Source organism: Orycteropus afer, unplaced genomic scaffold (genome assembly GCF_000298275.1).
Source record: "Orycteropus afer afer isolate SDZICR_OR568_19922 unplaced genomic scaffold, OryAfe1.0 scaffold00358, whole genome shotgun sequence".
NCBI classification, from domain to species: domain Eukaryota; kingdom Metazoa; phylum Chordata; class Mammalia; order Tubulidentata; family Orycteropodidae; genus Orycteropus; species Orycteropus afer.
In genome coordinates, this window is record NW_006921945.1 from 2,517,516 (window position 1) to 2,530,755 (window position 13,240).

Consider the following 13,240-nt stretch of genomic DNA (forward strand, 5'->3'; position numbering starts at 1 on the left):
TCTCCAGCACACACTCCAGCACTGATGCTCTCAAGTGCCATCAGCTAACGATGGGGAACCGGAACAGAACCCCGGAACAGAAGCCATCCTGCTTCCCTGCCCCCCTTTGCTCTTACAATTGGAGGGAATAACAAAAGTCAGAGGAAGAATCAAAAAGAAAAATTCTCAAAGCTGCTGCTGCTTGGACTAAAAAGGAAGACAGCGTTTTACAAATGTTCAGAGAGAAAAAAAAAAAAAAAAAAAAAAACCCAAGGCAGGTAGCACAATTCATTCACTATCACTCCTACGACAAAGAAGAAATCAGAGATCGGCGTCTTATATAAAACTGTGAACAGAGAATCCTTTCAGAACCGCATTACAGGGTCACCAGAAACTATGGATGTCGTTTTCAGCTTCATCAAGGCAAACAAGTTCCATTCTGATCACGTCAGACCCCGTACATCTCACCTAGCTGGAACGGTGTCTGGGCTGCTCACCGTGCACCCCGACAGCTGTAAACTAACGACAGTGTTTCACTCAGAGGAAGCGTGAGGACACTGCTGCTATATCTCCCCTGCTTCACGCTCTTCCGAGCTCCTCCCGTCTTCCGATCTGCCGTTCGCGCTCTCGTAGGACCGCTTCTTATCTTTCCGATCTCTGTCACGAGGTGATCTGTCTCTTGAACTCCTGTCTCTGTCACGTGATGCTATGTCTTGGTCTCTGAATCTTTCTTTTGAGGATCTGAAAAATATTAATTTGAGGAGCAAAGTATGTTGGGAAACCCAAAACCCAAGGGAAAGAGCAGGATAACTATTAAGCTACTGTTAACTGAAGGAATACAGAACACAGCCAATAAAGACCGAGGAGCCAGCTTTCTGACAGAAAACAGCCCCCCAGGTCTAATGAGGACACCAGCATAGGAGATGGGTGACAACCCACGGCCAAGGGTCAAAGTGTAAGCTAAACTAACGTCTACAGGATACTCTGAGGATCTCAGAGGCAACCAAAGATCTCTCAAATTTATAAACACATATTTAATATAAAAATAACATGCAAGTAACACCTTAAAAAGTGAAAGCTAGTATAAATTTAAATATGTATGTGTATATATCTATATAATACATAAAAAACAAAATACAGAGCCTATAGGCTGGGCAGCATCAGCGAATAGATGGACTGAGGAGTCAGCAAACGTGCTCTGTACAGGGCCAGATGATGAGTTTTTAGGCCTCACTGCTCACATCCTGGTTCCTGCAACCTCAGCTTCATTTACCACAGTTGGCAGGCTGTACAAAACAAGCCAGAGACCAAATGCGGTCTGCAGGCAGCCTTTTGAAAAGAGAACTACTTACTTAATGATATGGCTTTAAATAACTATTATTTTTAAAATCAGCAATATTCCATGAGTTCACTCAGCCAACACACAAAAAAGACTGGAAGACAGAGAGACCATCAGTCTATAATAATTGCTGATTACCCACAGTGACTATTCCATTCCCATGCCCAAGTTCCATGAGGAAGGTAAATAAAAAACCACCTCACACCAGAAACTCAATCAGCAGGAAGATCAAAGGGCATTATGGGATCCGAACAAAAATGGACTTGACACTCAACACCCACACTGACCCAGCAGCACCGTGTTACAGTTCCTTGGGTCTCTGCAGGTGACATGGTACTTTCCCATGATTATGTAACTAACCCATGCTCAGACTTGGGATCCGAGGCATTGCCAAGAACTGAACACATAATACTTTCAACTTCTAAGAAAGCAAATAGTAACACTGTACTCAGTTTTAGAATATAAGTAAGGGCGGTTAAAACCAAAAAGGCTGAAAGATGAAATAATGCCACACTTTGGGCATTCTATTCAATTACGGTTTTAATAAACTTAATTTAAAACAATGGATTTTTTTTTTTTTTTTAAAAAAACAAAAAACCACCCAGTGCACCTCTAGTTACACTAGCCCTCACCAAGCCTTTTGAGGGGAAAAAATACGGAGAGAGAGATGAGAGAGATGATACCTAAGAAGGAGACACTAGATGCTGGAAGTCCCGGAAGGTCAGTAACAATAACTGAAAAATACGAGACGAGCATCAGCTAGCGTTCTGTGAGCGCGACGTTCCCCACGGCGGGCGGCTGGCCCAGGCATTATCCGCTCCAACTCCCCCGGTCCTAAGCTCTACTCAGCAGATGGGAAAGAGAGGGGCGGGCATTAAAGGGCTTTGCCACGGCTACCGAACCCAAGGAGTCCGACTGCAACCTGCCTTATACATGTGAGTCTAGCTTTTGGTAAAAACAACGATGCTTTAAAGGACAGTAACTTGAATATCAAAAAACCGGAAGTGTTCTTGAGAAAACTGAACTTTTAATAGTTTTACAAAAATAATCCTGTTGATCAGCATTAGCTGAGGAGTGTTGTGTGATGACATTTTCCTGTGTACCTTCTTCAACTTAGGTTTAAGGTAACACAGTCACAGAAGGTGAGGGACCTCACTGACTCTTCCAGCCCCACCACAGGTAAGGCCATTTGTACACTCAGCTATGAAGAGCAATGGCAGGTGCTCCGGCCCACAGGAGGAAGTGCCCAGACGCTATCAGCTGGGGGTTGACTCTCCACACTAGCGTGCAGGCAAGACTTGGGCAAGTTTCTACAATCATCTTTCAATGCACTGAGGGTGGTGTCCAGATCTTCAGTTTGCAAGAGTCTAAGATAAGCTACAAAGCCCACTGTGAGCAACTGTGTCCCCTACAAATTCCCTCCTCATTCTTCTAGGCTGCTGCTTTTGATACTCAACCCGGACCGTTTTCCTACTTGGTTTTCCCCATGCACTTTAACTCTAGTCGAGGTGTGCCCGTCACCTAAGCCACTTTTTACACTCTGGTCTTTCTCTCGAGACTCTTATTCACGCTGCAAGTTACGGGCCGTTTGCCCATCTAGCGTTGTCAGTGATGGGTGCTGTGTTCTAACTCGCACAGCAAATGCCTTAGAGCAACCTGAACAAGCTGCTGAACCACGTGACACTTGTTTATTGGGCCTCATCCTGTAGAAATTACACAGTTATAAAAAGCCCTCTCATGGACTATTTAGAACAAGAATGTAACAAATGAAAAATAAACACTTAAGTATTAACCAACTCCACTTATAAGTGATTTCTGAGAATGGCTAGTTCAGGGTAAAAAAAGAAGAATTTAAACCACTTTCTGTGGATTCTATCAAAAACGGTACATGGATTACTCCTCAGGACATTTAAGATCAGCAGATAGCAGGTACTTAAAACACATTTATCATACATACTTAAGGAAAGCTATCAAGAACGATTTTAAGCAGTTTACAGACGTACCACAGAAATGATCTGGCTGGAGGGCACATGTGCCCTGAGAGTTCTATGTGCCCTGAGAGTTCTACGTGCACTGTGGGTGCTAAGCACCCCCCCGTGCGCCACTCCTGTCTGCTGCTTAGTCCTTCCACACCAGCACCCCTCCGTGCGCCACCCCCGTCTGCTGGTCTGTCCTTCCACATCTCATCGTGTGCTGCCTTCCTTGTGTCTTACATTCTCTCCTCGTGCCAAAGACGTCATATAGCTGCCTTCAGACTCTGAATGTGCCCTGGCAAGCTAACGGTAGGTAACATGCGTATCTACAGTGCAGATTAAACCAGAGTAAACTAGAATGTGTCTGCACCAGTGCACAGAAAAAGTGCACTATCTCCCAGAAGTCGGGAAAACCACGAGTCAAACAAAGCTCAACAGCTTTGTTAATGAAGGCCTTCTCAGAGCCCCCACCCGCCTGTGTGCATTGCGAGAACTCTAGATGCTGGTGTCTGAAGTTGTTTACCTACAAAGCACTTTGTTCCAAGATGCACTAAAAATAAAGCAGCACCTCTGCACACATCAATCCTAATTTCTTACTCTGGTTCCTAAGCATCTAACTGCCCAAACAATCGGGGGAAAATGTCTCAAACCTACCCATGAATGGGTACATATTACCAGAGGCAGGTTTCAAATCAGTAACATCCAACTTTTCACATAAAGGCAGCTGCCCGTCCCCTTAGTGATTGATACGTTAATACCTCCTCTTGGAGCATTCCCTGCTCCTGTCTCTAGAACTTTCCACATAAAGGCAGCTGCCCGTTCTCAGTGATACGTCAATACCTCCTCTTGGAGCGTTCCCTGCTCCTGTCTCTAGAACTGTGCCGGCTTCTCTGGTGGCTGCGGCTGCGGCTGCGGCTGCTGGAGCGGGACCTGTGGCGATGGCGTTTCTCACGAGACTTGGATCGAGTTCTTCTCTTCCGTTCCCGTGACATTGAGCGAGATCGATGTCTGCGATGCTCCCTGGACCTGGACCTACAAAGAGACGAGGTTGATCTGGATGGATGCCAGCATTTAGCCCGTAGCCTTACTGTGCACTATGTTTCTCATTTACTAAAGCCTTTTCCTCAGCAAAATTATCCCTCAGTAGTCCTATTTCATGTCAGTTCTGCTTCCAAGTCAGCCAAAGCAACACTAAAATACGCTGCAGGTCTATGAGGTAACTACATACTAGAATCTGAAAAAGAAATCCAACACCACTTCAGACTGAGGGGAGGAGGAGTGGGCAAGTGTGGAAATAGGGAGAAGAGTGAAGAGGAGACGGAATAGTGAGGTCAGGGGTGAATGGGCCTACACTGGGAGAAACTTCATTTCTGGTCCAAGTATCTAAAGATATTCTCTGCAGAAATACTGTAAATCCTTCCCAACGGAGTGGCTTGTCTTAATCAATCTGGGAACAAGGGCAGCACCAGCACTGGTGTCTCTACGGCTCATCCTGGACAGTATAAATTCACTCCCATCACTGGTCTCATTTATCTCTTCTAGTTTTACAACACATGAAGCAGAAATGTCAGAAGAACTCTGAAAGGTACGAAGGGCTATTTAAACTGAGGCAAAGGCTGGTGGTGTTTTCCCCTAACGGCAAACGATTTTAGAGTGGATTTTAGAATTTTCCCGATGCTCTGAAGCCAGACTTAGAAGAGACTGTCAGTAGCTAGTGTTCCTCACACTTGTGTTCCTTTAAAATCCTCACGTCTTACTGCTCACAGGATGCAAACCACATTTTCCTGTTACGTTGTTCTTCATATTCTCCTCTGATGACACAACTACAATATGAACACAGTTCTATGTACGTGCCTCGGCTTCTCTACAGACCCTCTTCCCTTCTTCAACAGCGTGAGGCACGGCGGGTATTATCAGTAGCTACGCTCATGCCACCCTCAGGTACGTTAGTCAAAGCTAACGAAACAAACGTGCACCAGCACTCGTCCCTCACGGTGCGTCCCAGGCTATCATGGAGCAGAGCATGAGGAGCAAAGAACTGCAGGGCAAAAGGAACAGAGCTCTGATACATGCCTCCACATGGACAAAGCCTGACAACACGACGCTGCATCAACAAGACACAAGGACAAGCATGGCATGAAACCCACAGGAGGTATCTGGGACAAGTGACAGAGAGGAGAAGTGTTTGTTCAGGGTGCTGAGGGAACTCTGCACGCAGACAGCAGGGATGGGGACGTAACAGCACGGGTATGCTTTAATGCCACGGAACTACACACTTCAGATCAGCTAAAATGGCACATTCTGTGTTACGTATATACTTCAACGTCAGAAAAATTTATATTAAAAAAGTTTATAGAAAACGAAACTGGTGGGTTAAGGTCCAGTCCGAAGACCAGCTTCTAAGTCCAGGCATCTCCTCTTACCATGCTTTGGCCAACCCACCTCTCACAGTTCTCCCTTAATACCAGGGCACAGGGTGTTACTCTCCTCTGACAAAACGGAATCACAGCTCAACACTACCTTCTGGCCAATTTTCTACTCAAGTGACACTACTCACACTTGATCTATAACATACACTACCAAACTATTCATTCTCATTAATTTTAAAAAACACTTAGTCTATAAAAGATTATCTTTGAAAAACGAAGCCTCACTCCTGGCCCCTATCTTGCATGACACCTACCTTTTGGGATTCTTGCTATGTGATCGGGACCTAAAAAAGAATAACAACTACTTTCAGAAAAGTGACTATGTTGTTGTTGTTACAGAAAACAAAAATTAAAGTGAGAAGAGCGTAAGATACCGTGACAATTATTTGTCCTGGTTTCTACTTTTTATATTAGTTTTATAAACATAAGGCATACACTTACATACCCCAAATTTTCCAAAATGCACCCTAAGCCTACAGACTGCTTCCTGGGTCATCCTCTAGTCCATGTGCCCTGGAAGACAAGACAAACCCAGCACCTGACAGCTCTCTGCCTCTCTGGAAGCCACCTCTCAACCTGGAGAAACTGTCATCTCATCTGCCATTTCTTCTGTCCCTCAGGAAAGGCTCTAAGTTGCATGTACTTCAGAACTTCAAGTTCACCCTATGATCCCTAGAACAGCAACTCGGTCTTTCACCATGTGCTCTTCCACAGGAAGAGCCACGCTACTGTCCCAGCACAGCTGATCAACGCTCAGTAAATGCCAGGGGCTAACGTTCTGGTCCAGGAAGCCAGAGAGGCGTTCTGTGCTGACAGCATGGCCCTGGACTCAGCCACCTACCACATGACACCAGGGCAGATCACATGCCTCCTCAGCTGAGTCTGCCATGTGCAGGAGAGGGACGGGAATACAGCACCCACAGTGGGGACTAACACAGGTCAACTGTTGGGACAGGGCCTGGCACACAGTGAGCACCACTGAGGACAGACATTGTCATCATCTCCTCTCCTGTAACTGGCCTTGCAACATCCTCACCTGCCGGACGTAGTTATGATATGACCTCCAGGCCAAAGGCAGATTAATGAAAATATTTTTTAACATTTCTGGAAGAGGGGTGCCTTTTATAATCAATGTAAAATACACCTGCCACTCAGCAAGCAGAGAAGGGTGGGGGCACGTACTTTCTCGTCACTTACGAAAGCGACACACTGTCCAGCAAAGAACTAAGTTTCTCATCCGACCGCTGTCTCTGTCGGATCATCTGTATCACTGGAACCACAAAGGTGGGATTTTAACATCAGTTGAGATTCCCAATGTCCTACAATGTCAGGCCATATTCCCATGGAAACCTAATGAACAGAAGAGCTTGGAGATGAAGCTCTGAGATAAAAATGTACAGCAAATGGAGGACTGACAGCTTTCCTCCTAGAACAGGAAGACAGCCCACGGAGCAGTGGCTCACTCTGCCACGGACAGCACCAGACCACTGGTTACGAGCCACGCAACACAAATGGAGCCATTCAAACATCCTGAAACAGACCAAGCATAACACGTTCAAGGCTTGCACAAAACTGGTGGGACCTGGTCAGCTACTGGGATAGTTTAGGCATCTCAGGTTCCACATCTACTAACTGTGAAAAGAGGTATGTATTTACTTTTCAGAGATGTGCGATACGATGGAGGGAACACAACGAATAAGAAATCCAGGTAAGACCTCTAAGGCATGCCACTCCCTCCTAAGGTCGTTTGAGAAGCTACCAACAGGCTGGGAAAACGTGGCCCCCAGGAGGCTAGCAGATTACAGCTGCCGAGTAACAGCGACTCAGAAGAGTTAGTCTGCCTGCACATGGAAGGTGCATGAGGGTGTCAGTGAAGGGAGACTAAGACATTTCTTAAGATTCCGAGAACTGAAGAAACACAGGATCAAAATTCAATGTTAAATCACCCACGAATCAAACAAACACCTTTTATCGATAAATATGTATCATACAGGCAAGTACAAACAGTTCTATGCCGACCTGCTGTAAACTTGGCCTGTTCCAAAAATCAGAGGACTAGCAAAGAGCTTTGCAATACGTATCACAAGACATACAAATGTGGAGCATTTAGCTCACGTTTCCATACGTTCTGAAGAAAACCATGTTTTGAGTTAAAAGTATAAAACTCTGTTCTGCACGATAATCTCTTTAAAAGAGTAAACACAAATGTCCCACATCTCATAGCAGATTTCTTGCTGCCACATGCTGTCAGGCTGATGCCGACTCACCGCAACCCTGTAGGATGGGGCATAACTGCCCACCGGGTCTCCAAGGCTGTCATCTTTACAGGGAAATGCCAAGTCTTTTTTCCCACAGAGCAGCCAGGGAATCTGAACAGCTGCCTTTTGGTGAGCAGCCAAGCGCTTACCCACTGTGCCACCAGGGCTTGTCGGAGCAGAGCTCGTAATGTGTCTGCTACCGATCTCCCCCCGGGACCCTTTCTGAACTGAAGGCTGTGCAGCCCGCGGTGGGCGGGTGCCCTGGTGACGCCATACCTCCTCAGTTTCTCCTTCTCTTCTCGCTCCCTTTCTTCTCTGCGCTTCAGACGCTCCTGGTTTCTCTTCTCCTGCTTCTCAGCCACAACCCTCTTGAAAAACAAAGGTAGTTCAGACAGTAAGTGAGGAGCACATCACTGGCTCCGTTCATAATGAGCTCTACCTGTCAGCTTCCCACATTGGTTCCCATTAGAGCGCACCATGAAATTGGTCTCAATCCAAGTTATCTTAGTTATTAAGACTGTTAAGTTTGGGATTTCCAAAATCTTTCCACCTTTTTTGAAACACTCACAGACGTTCACATTTCTCAAGAATGCTACACATCATCCCAGAGACTGTCCCCCTTGAACATTCTCCAGCACTCTCCGGGCTTCTGAAAGAACAACGCCCTGCTTATCAGCATCGACACATCTTCCATCAGTGCCCTGAAGCGGCTGTTAGAAACGCTAGTGGCCTGTTGCAGGTTCTGTGGCCAAGTCTTGACCTGCAAAGACACTCAAGTACGTGCCTTTGTGGAGTTTTAGCTCAGATCCCCAAGGCCGCCTGCCCGAGTAAAACCCACTCTGCCATGTTGAAAACCTGCTTGAAGTCACTCCAGCCACAGCTACTCTGAGCCTGGGCATCAGGCAGCGAGGGGAAGTCAGATGCTCTAAGTACAGAGGGTCCCCGGGGTTTTCTGATCCCACCTTATTTGAAACGTCACATTATGGATCATGGGTCATTCCAGTTGACAGCAATGGGACAAACAGTGACTGTTCAGTGTTTCTCATCCTTGAGCCAGTCCCCAAGGTGTGATAAGACCCTCCAGCACCGTCACTTTACAGAAACACACCAACAGCCGCACAAAGGCCAACAGGTTCAGAGCCTCTGGGACCTGGTGTTCCCCTCCTCCCCACCCCCAGGGTTTGGGTCATCGGTCCCTCCCAGAACCCAGCAGGGGAGGACGGGCCAACTGTCATTCTCATCGCAGCCTGCGTGTGAGGAGACAACGCTTAGCCTTTTTTTCACAGGGGTCATCTTAAGTCCTTTCTGAAACGGAGGCAGAAGCCAAGGGTTCTGGGAATCTGCTATTTACTGAGGCACGTAAGACATTTCAAATAAACTCCTAACCCAGTTTCTCCTCTAAAGGAGATAGGACAGAGGATCACATGGACTTCACTGGAAAGAAAATGATGAACACTTTAGGGGATTCTGTAGGATGTAACTAGTTTGGATTCCAGTGGAAAGATTCGTGAGTCTGTGTCACCACCCATTCAACAGGCCGCCGGCTCCATTCACAGCGCTACCCTTCAGCATCAGCTGTTAACAGACACTAGATGCAGCTGACGCGCTGTGGAGAGCACAACACAAGGACGAGCAGCTGGGTAAGGCCAGGGCTGCCCAGGTACCTTCAACTCTTCGAGCTTCTCTCGTATTTCAATGAATCCCAGGTGAAGTTTGCCGCCAAAGTGATCAGCGAGCCGTCTGTCATTGTCATGAAGCCCTAGATACGCAGAGCAGACCTCACAGACTCGAAGTTTCTGCTGCTGGAAACTGGAAGCTGGCATGGAATTCCGATAAACTTCCTACAGGAGAGTGAAAAGTGCAAACAACACTGATCATACGACGGCAGCACAAGTCACACAGCCAAGCACGCTATGGAAACGACCAGAAGCCACGGGAGCACGGCCCCTCTGCCATGCAGCCCAGGATCCCCTCAGCCCCCGCCCCCCAGGAGGTGAGAACGCAGCCTCCAACTAGAAGCTACTTGACGGCAGTGGGCTCTGGGTGACCACGACACACAACACAGCTTTGTGACAAGGCTTTCCGAGTATCCTGTTTCCTGTAATGTTTGTAAAAAAGAGTCACAACCCCAGGACACAACAGTGAAGGAGCTGCGAAGGAGCGCGCCCTCTGCTGGCTGCTGACAGAGCAGCAAAGCTTGTCTTCTGCACAGAGAGACTTCTGGAGAGCAGGGACAGGGCGAGAGAGAAACTGTTTCGTTCCCAGTCATGTCACTCACGAACAAGAAATGGTGCATCTCCCTACCCAGCCTCTGTCCCCCTTTTCCTTACTAAAAGAACCCCCATTTAGTTTGAAGCAGTTTTCACTTAGGTTTAGCCAAGCAGAAGTAAGCAGACGTTGCAGGATAGAATTTACACGAAACTTTTTTAAAAGGTTCGGGGTGCGGGGGCTGAGACAACACAAACAGATGGTTTATCCTGTCCATTCAAGTTCAAGGAAACAGAACACTTCCACCCTTTTCCTCTAGTGGTTTCTCCAGGGTTCACTGGGAAACATCTTAAATCACAAGAAAGCCTGAGCGGCTGTATCGACCCCAGGCAAGGCAGATGTCAGAGCAACGGCAGTACCCAGAGCAGAGAGAGGAGGAGTGGAGTGCATCTAGGGTACCGTGACCGTCCCCAGTGAGATGTGTTCACCTGTTAACAGAGCTTCTAACTACGTGAAGTAAAACGGGCAGAAAGGCAAGGACACAGACAAATCCAGGGATGGCTGAAGACTGCAACCCTCTTCACTCAGCAACAAGAGCAAGCAGACAGAATGCCAACAGGTGCAGGCGATCCAACCAGAACTACCACCCCGCTGGGCTCAACTGTCCTTGACAGAGTGCGCCATCGAACAAGGCAGGATGACACTCTTTTCAAGTTCACATAGACCATTCACCAATGAAGACATACACAGGCCATGAACCAAGATCAGTCCATGTGAGAGGATGGAAACAACACAAAGGACGTTCTCTGAGCACCACAGGGTCAAATCAGAAATGAGTAACAGAAAAGTATCTGGAAAGAACATACCAAATATGTAACATCGAAACGACACACTCCTAAGTAATCCACAGGTTTAACAAATAATAAGCAGCAGTTGCAAATACTGAACTGAATGAAGATGAAAACGTGAAATATGAGAATGTGTGGGCTAGAGCCATGGCAGTGACTGAAACTCTACAGCATAAAAAGGTCTAAGGCCAGTGCTCTAACCTTTCACCTTATGAGGCTAGAATAAGAGCAAATTAAACCCCAAGTAAAGTCGTTACTGCTCTTAGGGGCCACCAAGATGGGTTTTGACAGAGTGACCCCGTGTGACACAGGAGAAGTGCCCCACAGGGCTTCCCAGGCTGTCATCTTTACAGGGATGGACTGCCAGGTCTTTCTTCTGTGGAGTCACTGGGTGGGTTCCAACAGCCAACTTTCTGGTTAGCAGCCGACTGCTTAACCACTGAGCCACCAGGCTTCCCAGGGTAAAGTCGAAGGAAAGAAATACTGAACGCACACGGAAATGAAACAGAAAAAAACAGTAACATCAAAGGATGGTTCTTTGAAAAGAAAAATAAAACTGATACACATCTAGCTAGCTGCATCCAGAAACAACAGAGAAGACCAACTGCAGACATCATTACAGGTTCCACAGATACTAAAAGGCTACTAAGGGAACACTACAAACAACCTTATGAAAACAAACGAGACCATTTAGAGACTGTGTGAAAGACAGATGTCCAAAAGTAACTCAAAAAGCAACAAAAACCTGAGTGTTCCTAGGACCATCAGTTTATTTAATTTGCAACTAAGAAGAGCCTTCACACAAAGAAAATGCCAACCCCAGATGGCTTCACCGGTGACTTCTAGCAAGCATTTCAGAAATACATACTGCCGATCTGACAAACAACTTTTAGAAAAGAGAATTCTCCTCAACTTGGTTTATGAACTAGCCCTACTACCTTGATCCTAAAACCAAAGACAAAGGGTGACGTGAGGTCAGTTACTTGGGACGGCTGGGGAGTAGGGTATGGAGCCTAATCCGCATTCCTTCCACTTGCTCCTTTCTGTGAAAAACATCAAACGTGCTTGAGTCCTTGACGCCTTCAAAAGCAGAGCACACTCCACGCACGGCACTGCTCACCTCCCAGGCCATCAGCAGTGCACGGGCACCGTCAACAGCGGTGGCCACAGCTTTCCTCCCCCTCCTCCCTCCCCCGGAGATCAGCACTAATGTTGAGGCAGGAACAGGTAGGATGGTGGAAGAGCTACTAAGCTGCTTCCCTCGGTTTTACCATCAACTCTAGACTGAAGAACAGAAGCCAGCAGAGGACATAAAGGAGGAAGGAGATGGACTGGCGCTCTAAGTCGTCTGGGGGGGTGGTGGTGTTCCTTTTCTTTGACCTTGTTACACAGGTCCTGGCTTCTTGATGCCCAATATACCTTGGTGAGGGGTTGAAAAAAAGGAGCTGGGTGCCCAGGGTTGAGGAAACAAGGCACAGCAGGAAGACCATAGGCTTAGTTATGTGCAGGGCCATGTAGGCCACTGTCAAGCAGGCCAGTATGACAGCTGGAAGCAGTGAAAACTATGGCAAAGAGCACAAAATAAGTCCATCTGAAGGCTTTCAAATTCTAGAAAACATTAGGTGTGCCAAATAAAATAGGACTCTGCCCGTGGGACACTCCACTCTGACCCAGGCTGGGGAGGAAGATGACAGGCAGCTGCAAGGGTGCCAGAAGACTGACTGAGGCGGGAAGAAGACAGAGAATGCTGGGGTTGGGGGCACAGTGGAGGGGAGGCACCAGAGGGACCATGTATATGCAGTATGTGTGCATCTGTTCAGAAGACTGACTGAGGCGGGAAGAGGACAGAGAATGCTGCGGTCGGGGGCACAGTGGAGGGGAGGCACCAGAGGGACCATGTATATGCAGTATGTGTGCATCTGTTGTGTGCATTGGACTAGTTTAGCTCATTTACCAGTTTTAGATTTCAACAGATTCATGGCTCCAAATTAAAAAAAAAAAACAACTCATTTTGGAACACAACCCATTATTATGACAAAAACCACTTAAATATTTTTATATTGGTTTAAATCTCCTTTAAAATAACTTTTTAGGACAGCCTTGGAGGCGGGGCAAGATGGTGGACTAGGCAGAAGGATTGCACAGACCCTCTTCAACAAACAAAAGGGAAACCAATTAACACAGACACAGAAGATAATCTTGGACC

The 13,240-nt window shown here is 46.9% G+C and overlaps 1 protein-coding gene across 1 annotated transcript in view; it reads right to left on the reverse strand.

Annotated features, from left to right (window-relative positions):
* Positions 1-542: 542 nt before the first annotated feature.
* LOC103207202 (putative RNA-binding protein Luc7-like 2) overlaps positions 543-13,240 on the reverse strand; it is a 73,705-nt gene continuing 61,007 nt past the window's right edge. The window contains exons 7-11 of the mRNA XM_042782525.1: positions 9,643-9,819; positions 8,255-8,346; positions 5,975-6,004; positions 4,132-4,323; positions 543-720 (exon numbers count right to left, since the gene is read on the reverse strand). Coding sequence (XP_042638459.1) covers positions 543-720; positions 4,132-4,323; positions 5,975-6,004; positions 8,255-8,346; positions 9,643-9,819 — 669 coding nt within the window. The remainder of the gene's footprint in view (positions 721-4,131; positions 4,324-5,974; positions 6,005-8,254; positions 8,347-9,642; positions 9,820-13,240) is intronic.